Genomic DNA, 9,285 nt, shown 5'->3' with positions numbered 1-9,285 from the left:
AGTTTTCAACAAAACTGAACAGACCTCTTGTCCGATTTGTTTTGTTTTTTAAATACAGCGAGAGTGATCACAATATTTCACACACATACTCCTTTTTGTACACTGGGGAACACATTTCTGCACAACCCTTATAGGTTTTCTTAGATCCTCAATTGAATTGCTGTGATCTGGATTTGATGGCAAGACAATCAAAAGCTGCTCATGTTCAGTCAGTAGAAACAACAGATGTCTCTTGTTTTGTGGCCTGAACCAACTAGGAAGAGAACCCCAGAAGCTTCAGCTTACATCACACCAGGCTATGTAGATGTAGCTATGTCAGCTGACACATGACACACAGCAGCGTAGATCAGGCCTGACTATCACTGACTGGCTATAGCCAAAGCATGAGCACACCTTCATCCTTCTTTATTTAAGGAGGAAAAGCCACCTTCTATGAACTAAACTACAGACAGCTGGGGTAATTTTTCAGGCAATGTTGGATTTACCAGGGTTTGGGAAAGAGTGCCAACATCGCCTGCTACATCCCCCCCCTAAAAAAACCCTACCCTTCCATCTGATGCCCAGCTGGACAATTTTGCTATAGCTCTCCGTTCATTTACAAGCAGGGTTTTAGACAAGCTGGAAAGCTTCCCCCGCCAACCCCTAAAACACAACCGCATGCCAAGCTAAGGCAGAGTCTTAAGGCAGCAGCTAATTCTGGAATCGCACAGAAAGCAGGCCCAGCCGGTCAATGTTCTTGTGCAGGACGTTGTGTAAAACACAGAGGTATTTGCCGACATCAGTGTCTCTGGAAAAGTCCCGAAAGAACAGCCCTGTTCCGGCATCGAAGGTGAACTTCTGGGGCAGTGGGCTGTTATCGCGCATGTAGTCCCAGACGCTGAGGAGCAAGAGGTGGACCTCAAAAGGGGCCAGCTGGTCAAAGATCTCGTGCATGTTGCTGAGAACGGGGGGCAGGAGGTGGCCTTCCCCCATGCAGGCCACCAGGGCACAGGAGGCCTGCAAGTGCCAGGGAGAGCTGACTGTATCATTCTCCCGCGAGGCCTCCCAATGGGCCATGAGTGTTGCCATGAGGCCCCGGAGCAAGACCGAGCAGTAACACAAAGCAGGCCTCCCTGCCGCAACCAAGTTCAAAAGCTGGAAGAGCAGGGGGTTGTCGTGGAAGCACCGCCCTATCTGGATGTCCCGCTCCACGGTGTTGCGGGTGTGCTCTTCAGGAGGCCACGCCAGCTCACTGTTGGTGACATCCGGGCAGACGCTCTCCACCAAGACCACTGCCACCGTCTTGGCTGCCTCGGGACTGATGGCTGCCACTGTACGCTGTGAGGGCTCCGAGCTGCACCTCCCCGCCCCACAGCACCGCAGCAGCAAGCTTAGGAAGGTCTGAACGTTGTGGGCGATCTCTTCTGGTTCCCGATGGTAGGGAGTGTGGGGCGGCTTCAACCCCTTCCCGATCACCCCAACGTGGAACACCGACCATATGCTGCCCGAGAAGTTCATGGTGGTCATAAAGCGCCTGTTGATGTCTAGCAGTGAGACCATGGCGCCTTCCAAGCCTGCACTGCTCCCGGCGGCAGGTGGCTCGGCCACTCCGCCAAAGAGCTCAGCATTGCCCGGGTGCAGGGCTCCCTCCACCAAGTACTGGAGAATGGCTTTGCCAGCCGTGGGCGAGGCCCCGCTCAGGCAACAGAGGAGGCGGCTCCCATAGCTGATGCCTGTGGGGCACTTGTAGCGCAACACCAGGAAAAAATGGTGCACGGCTGAGCGGATGAGGAACAGCAGGTGAGCCGGGTGGATGGCTTTGGGCATGGGACAAACGGAAAGCAGCAAGGAAGCTGCCTGGGCGACCTCGGGGTTATGATGGAGCAGGAGCTGGCCAAAGTCAGAGAGGTACGACGAGACCACCTGGCCCAGCTGGTGACCCATGGAGGCAGGACCCTCATCCTCCCACTGCATGATCAAGGCCAGATTTTGGAACAGCTGAGTTGTGTGCTGTTCAGACAGGCTGCCAGCATGGATCTGGCAAACACATTTTTTGACTGTGGCAGGTAAAAGGTTGCTCATGCAAGAGCTGAGCACAGTGTAGAGTTGCGTCGCTAGACTCAGTTCCTCCTGGCTCTTGGCCAGAGTCAGTAAGTGGAAGAGGGCCTCGCTGCCGCAGCTCGGGGTACAGTACACCGACAGCAGGACGAGCAGCTGGTGCTGCCACAGGAAGCGCTTCCTCTCCAGCCGCAGCGTCTCCACGCAAAGCTCTTGCACGTGGCCCTTCAGCTCGTCCAGGAAAGGCACAGGCCGGGGAGGAGCCTCCGCCAAGCTGGCCAACCCTCGGTTGTACACCAGCTTCTGAAGGTTGAGGAGCAGAAGCTGGATGACGCGGTCACAAGCTTCTCGCACATTGTCGTGGACGGCCAAGCCTGGGATGGTGATGACAGAAGCCGGCATGGCTGTGTTGATGAGGAACTGGAGGGTACGGTAGGCACCTCCTGACGTCTGGCAGATGAGGTGGACCACAATGCTCACCATGTTCTCCAGATCCTCCCGAGGCAGCGAAGCAAAGTGTTGGTGGAGTTGGTTGAGCACGCCAGGCTTGAGGGAGTCCACGAGTTCCGCCGAGATGGTGCCCAGGAGAGTGGGGGACATGACAGCCAGCTGCAGCAAGAAGGGCACGGTGGCCTTCTGCTGCTGGTCCCGTGCAGGGCCCAGGCTCCCGTGGAACATCCTCAGCAGCTCCTGCTTGATGCTCTCCGAATGGCGAGAGGCCAAGTGGCCCAGGATGCCCACCACGGAGGCAATCTTGGGAACCCTCTTGTCAGCAGCGGTGGTGCTTGGGAAGAGAAGGAGGTCGGCCGAGGCTGTCCCGTGCATGCAGAAATCTTTGAGGCCACAGGAGAGCACCCGATTGATTATTGTGTTGGGGAAAGATGACCCAATGTGAGCCACTACCCAGTCGAAATGCGGCGAGTGTTGAACAGAAGTGTCCAGGAGGGCATCCACGCAAGCATCCGGACAGGTGCTGATCATAGACGAGAGGCACTGGGTGTAGATCTCCATCAGAGTCCGCGTTGCCTTGCAAGACATCCACAGCTGCAGCAACTCATTGAGGCTGCTGGCGTGGGGCACGCCGTGGCGTCCGGCATACTTGCTGCTCAGCTGCCCCATCAGGTCGATAGACCAGGCTGAGACCAAGGCTGCCCACGCCTTGGGGTTCATGCGGATGAACTCTGACAGCACAGCCAGGATCTCTTGGACCACGTCGTCCAGGTTGGGACCCTGGGAGCGGACGCAACTTGGCCTGCCTTCGCTGTTTTCCAGTTCCAGCAAGTAGGTGCACACATACTCATCAAAGACACCCCGAAGGTGGTCCAGAACAGCGCTGCGAGCAGGCGGGAGGCTGCGCAGCAGCAGAATGGCACATCGGGCATGCTCCTTGATGGTGAGCTTGTTACCATGTACGGGGTCTACGCCGCTAAGGAAGGCTTTGATCTCCTGGGCCAGCTCCTGGGAACTGTTGAAGCAGAAGGAAACAACATCAGTCTTGAGCTGACAAAACCAGTGCTTCCTGAGAGGAAAGGTTTTTGTGAGTTTTCCCTGTTTCCCCCCCACAGTTTCCTTACAAAGGTGCCCGATGAAGTCAGATTAAGAATTAATCCAGTTCTGGGCCGCTTACAAAAATAAGGGAGCAACCCTAAACAGGTCTATTCAGAAACAAGTCCCATGATATTCAATGGGGCTTGCTCCCAGGAAAGTGTTCTTGGAGTGGTAGTGTAAATCTGCTAATGCAAATAATCCTTTTTACTTTGGTTCTCACTCAACTTTCCAAGGGGTTTGTGAGTTCTAATCCAGTTGAGTAATTGCTATTGTCCAAAGAGAGAATCTCTAAGCATGTCTGTACAACCAGAGGTATGTTGCACAAGTAACTTTGTTACTTTAGAAGTCTTCATGGTTATATTAAAACTGGGGTGAGGGGGAGTTGTAGATGGAACTAAATAGAACATCCTCCCATAGAAACATTTTTGACCTTTTCCAATTTTTATATTATTTTAATAAAATAAATGTAGTCTAAACATGAGTTCTGTGCAGCTCAAAAGTTTGCACACCGATTCTGAGAATGTGCTTGGCCTAGATGGCCTGTATGGCTCCTTCCAACTCTATTCCTTTTTTAAAAATAATCTACTTCCACATATATGGAAAGTGCCATCAAATCGCAGCTGACTTATAGCAACTCCAAGAAACGAACAGGGGTGGTTGCCATTGCCTGCTTCTGTGTAACAACCGTGGACTTCCCTGGTGTTCTCCCATCCAAGTACTACCCAGAGCTGACCATGGTTAGCTTCTGAAATCTGATGAGACTGGGCTAGAAGGTGAGCTATAAATGGACTATACAGTTATCTTTGCAAAAACCTTGGTCACAAGAGAACAACATGGAAAAGTCTTTAAGGCACGTTGTCCTGTGAAAGAATCACCTTTGACACTGAAACGGAAGGGGAGAAACCACCAGCAAATGGCATGTTGACACAGCCTCACAGGTAGAATACTGGATTTCAAAACAAGAAGGTCTTAATGTTGTCGAAGGCTTTCACGGTCAGAGTTCATTGGTTCTTGTAGGTTATCTGGGCTGTGTGACCGTGGTCTTGGTATTTTCTTTCCTGACGTTTCGCCAGCAGCTGTGGCAGGCATCTTCAGAGGAGTAACTGTCCTTCAGTGTTACTCCTCTGAAGACGCCTGCCACAGCTGCTGGCGAAACGTCAGGAAAGAAAATAACACGGTCACACAGCCCGGATAACCTACAAGAACCAAAGCAGGTCTTAGATACTTCTGTTTTGACCTCTGCACAAAGTATTCGGTGGAACTCAAAAATTGCCACCCTACCGAAACAACAACAGTAGCATCACGTCACCCACGTCTGGGTCTTGCCTGCTTCTCCCAGGCTCAAGAAGACTCACTGCTAGCCATTCCTCACTCCCAACCTGTGGCATCTCAAGCACCACCGATCCCACACACACCCCAACCTCATACACTGATGTGAAGTTCCACCCTGCGGACCGTTTCAGCCCGAGTCTGAGCGGGTGGGGTCCCAGTTCCCTATTGGCAGGAATACCTGAGCGACGGAGGGGGGGCTGCCGGTTTCGGGCTGGGGGCAGACCCTGTAGGACCAACAACCCCCGCGGGATCGCACAGAGCAGACATGCTGGCCCGGGGGAGAGAAACGGGGAAAGCATCCGTTCCCCCGTTCCTTTTTTCTTTCTTTCTGCGCCTGCGCAGGGTAAAGTGGTTGAACGATGGGGGAGCATAAAGCCGACCGCGCACGGTGTCCTTTAAAAGGGTCCCCTCCGCGTTCTGCAGTCCCCGGCACTAACGTTCCGCTTCCTGCTGAGGCCAAGGAGCTGGATGCTCGCAACGCCCCATCCTGGAGGGAAGTATATTTATAGGTTCTCTCTCTCTCTTTTTAAGGCTTCTTGCGTCAAAAACAGGATGCGTGCGGAGATTTTAAAATAACAGTTTTAAGGTACCTCAAGCACTATCAGGTTTGGTTCTTGTAGGTTATCCGGGCTGTGCGACCGTGGTCTTGGTATTTTCTTTCCTGACGTTTCGCCAGCAGCTGTGGCCGGCATCTTCGGAGGAGTAACACTGAAGGACAGTGTCTCTCAGTGTCAAGTGTGTAGGAAGAGTAATATATAGTCAGAAAGGGGCTGGGTTTGAGCTGAATCACTGTCCTGCAAAAAGTATCAAAGGTAATGTGCTAATCGTTGTCCTGTAAGTATCAAGATAATGTGCTAATGAGGGTGTGGTATGTTAATATGGAGCCATTTTATCCTGAAGTGATCTGTTAATGTGTGAAATCCAAAGCTAATCTGCATGGCTATTGTGGACTGTAGTCTTTGTTAGTCTGGAGGTTTTCAGGACAGGAAGCCAAGCCTTATTCATTCTTAAACTCTCTTCTTTTCTGTTAAAGTTGTGCTGATGTTTATGAATTTCAATGGCTTCTCTGTGCAATCTGACAAAATAGTTGGTAGAATTGTCCAGTCTTTCAGTGTCTTGGAATAAGACCTTGTGTCCTGTTTGTGTCAGTCCATGTTCAGCCACTGCTGATTTCTCAGGTTGGCCAAGTCTGCAGTATCTTTCATGTTCTTTTATCCTTATTTGTATGCTGTGTTTTGTGGTCCCGATGTAAACTTCTCCACAACTGCAAGGTTTCTTGTTAGAAAAGCAGATAGTAAGTTATATGGTACTAGAATTAGGCCCTGACCTGGGTGGCCCAGGCTAGCCTGATCTCGTCACATCACGTCTCAGAAGCTAAGCAGGGTCAGCCCTGGTTAGTATTTGGATGGGAGACCAACAAGGAATACCAGGGTTGCTGTGCAGAGGAAGGCACTGGCAAGCCACCTCTTTTAGTCTCTTGCCATGAAAACCCCAAAAGGGGTCGCCATAAGTCGGCTGCGACTTAATCCTCACTTAGCCACCAGGAAGCACTTTGGATAGCTGAGGGTCCCTCACTCTCTCCTTTACAAGGTTGTCGATAGATATACTTGGAGAATGAACCACATGTGCTGTCTCGGTGCCTTGGAGGAAAGGCTGGTAAAAATATGGCGCATGGGAGTGTAATGATAGCTAGATACCAACTTTATTTACTTCATTAATATTTTGCCTTTCTCCCCAGTGGGGCCCAAAGCAGTTCCTTGATTTTATCCTTACAACAACCCTGTGAGGTAGGTTAGGCTGAGTGTGTGACTGGCCCAAGAACACCCAACAAGCTTTCATGGCAGAGTGGGGATTTGAACCTGGGCCTCTTGGACCATAGTCCAACAATGTGACCCAGGGGTCCCCAATGTGGTGCCTGTGTTTGGCTTGGCACCTGCCCACACTTTTCCTGCTGCTTGCCAAACGCTTTTAGAAAGTGGGTGGGGCCAGGTGGGGCTTTTGCCTAGCAAGGCTTCTGAATGGCTGTTGAAGATTTGATTGGCAGTTCACATTTTAAAAAAATTGCTTTGGCAGCAGCTGCCACCACAAAACAAGTATCTTCACTGTGTGAACTAAGGTCAGCTGCAGCAGCCATTTTGTGACTGGCTGTGCCTTCTGTGGCAGCCATTTTGTGACTGGCTGTGCTTCCTGCATACCTTATACATACCTTATACATACATTGCCCAGTTAAGCCCACAACATACTTCTTCACAGGTCGCATGATTAGAAAATGGAGGTGATTCCTCCCTTTAGGGTGGGCAATTTATTATGCTAATAAAGTAAATTCTCTGCCTCTTGTCCTTAGGCAAGATAGGTAAAAGACCTTTATTGGGAGAACTTCAATAGCAGGAGATCTCCAGCCGCTACCTGGAGATTGGCAACCCTACTCATTAACCCTTAGTTCAGGCCTACACAGCCACATAATCATCTTGGTTGCTCCCCGCCCCCCTTTGCACTTTCCCCAGCTCTGCAGTTTCCTTTTTGCGGATAGGTCAACCAGAACTGTGCACAATACAATTTACCCCAGAGACAACAACAGCCAATCAGGGCAGTGCTCTGAATCAGCCAATAGGAGTTGCGCTGATAACAGTTAAAATCTGAGGTGAGGGGAGAGGATTTTAATCCAAAAAGGGTGGGAGTTGGTAGAGGTTGGGTTTTGAAGACTGGAAGTCAGGAGTTGAATTAGAGAAGGGTTTAGTTACAGGAGTTCGAATTTAAAATCTGAGGGGCTATCAGATATCTGCTAAAGTTTCCTGAGGTGCTACAGTAGGCCAGTGGGGTTTTGTTGGCCTGGTGTATAAACTGGCTGGGCCTGGTTTGTAACTTGCAGCAGAGTGCTGTATGTTACATGCCTGCTTGAAAGAGTGTATTCCTGAGGCATGCACTGTTTAAAACCTAACATCCTACAACTCCTAGTTAATATTTACCTCAGTTGTGTGTGTCCCCCTCCCTCAAAGGAACTTTGTTCTTGTTCATTTTAAAAAGAAGCTGTCCTTACCTATTAGTTTTACCTCAGTTATCAGTCCAGGCTTGGGTGGGTTATACTCTGGCCTAGACCCTGTTTCCTTGAACCCATGTTCTCTTCTTAATTTTCTGATGGGAGCCCCAATGCAGTGGGTCACGCAGGAAATTTAATTATGATAGTTGAGGGAAAACGAGTGGGGCGGTGGCAGGCTAGGCTCCAGGAAATCTCTCACGTGGCATTTGCCTATTTCACCACTGCAGCATACCTGACATTTTTGTCGAGTTTCCCAGTACAACCCTATATCTCTTTCTCAATCTCGGCCAGTGCAGCCCATCAGCATTGTTGCATTTAAACTCTTTGAGCAGTTGTGCTTTCTAGTTACCATCATCATCATAGACCTTAAATGGCATAACTCTTTCTAGTTCCAGTTCAGTTTGGTTCTTGCAGGCAGCCAGCTTGGTTTGAGAATTCTCTTCCCTGATGTGTTCTGTGTGGCTGATATTGCTACTACATCCTCTAAGGATCCTTTTTCTTCCTATTTTTCTCAGCTGGATGTGGAGGGGGTAGCCATGAGGGAAGCTTGGGAAGAAATTTTAGCTACCGGTAATAGACATCTGTTATCACCAAAATATTTTCTCAGATGAGTTTCTTTGCGCAGCTGTCTCCCTTTTAACACATAAATCCTCACCTTCTTATTTGGATATAATGAAACTGTGATACCTGTTCCTTTATTTGCTTTATTTCTTCATAATACTAATATTCTATTTCTATTCTTGCTAACCAGATCTTTTAACCCTACTCACTGATTCTTTTCCCAACTCCTATCCAGTGTTTTTCCTAAATATCAGTTATAAACAGATTCCCACAGTGATATTTGTGGGTATTACATTTTCAGCATTAATTCAGATGTTATCTATCATAAACATTTCAGTTACAACATTTTAATTGTTATCTTTCTGAAGAGTGCATCAGCTACCACAATCTCCTTACCTCTGATATACACAATGTCAAAGTGGTAGTCCTGGAGTTACAGACTCCACCTTATGACTTTACTGTTGGTGCTCTTTACCTGGTTTAACCAACGCAATGGTGAGTGGTCTGTACATAGTGTCTTCCCCATAGGTAAGGCTTCAGTTTACCCATGTCCCACACAATGGCCAAACATTCTCTCTCTATCAACAAACAAACAAGTATCTTTATTGGTATAAACCCATTTAGCTAATACAGAAACACATTGGCGAGCTATTTTAGGCCGAACGAATTACAATCATACCGACAAGGAAATTAGCAACAGCTTCTGCAATATTATAATCCTGATTATTAAGAAGAGTGAGAACCATTTGGTAATTAGGGAATCTCACAAT

General features: G+C 49.2%; 1 protein-coding gene across 1 annotated transcript; it reads right to left on the bottom strand.

The window, feature by feature from the left end:
• Positions 1 to 690: 690 nt before the first annotated feature.
• INTS5 (integrator complex subunit 5) lies at positions 691 to 5,198 on the bottom strand. The gene is made up of 2 exons (XM_056852805.1): positions 5,096 to 5,198; positions 691 to 3,502 (listed from the first exon to the last, which is right to left on the bottom strand). The coding sequence occupies exons 1-2, from the start codon at positions 5,182 to 5,184 to the stop codon at positions 691 to 693; spliced, it is 2,901 nt and encodes a 966-aa protein (XP_056708783.1). The 5' UTR covers positions 5,185 to 5,198.
• Between the last annotated feature and the right edge of the window lie 4,087 nt (positions 5,199 to 9,285).

This window comes from Euleptes europaea, chromosome 7 (genome assembly GCF_029931775.1).
Source record: "Euleptes europaea isolate rEulEur1 chromosome 7, rEulEur1.hap1, whole genome shotgun sequence".
NCBI classification, from domain to species: Eukaryota; Metazoa; Chordata; class Lepidosauria; order Squamata; family Sphaerodactylidae; genus Euleptes; species Euleptes europaea.
Note: the sequence above shows the minus strand (reverse complement) of the source record. Positions and strands in the feature narration are given on the sequence as shown.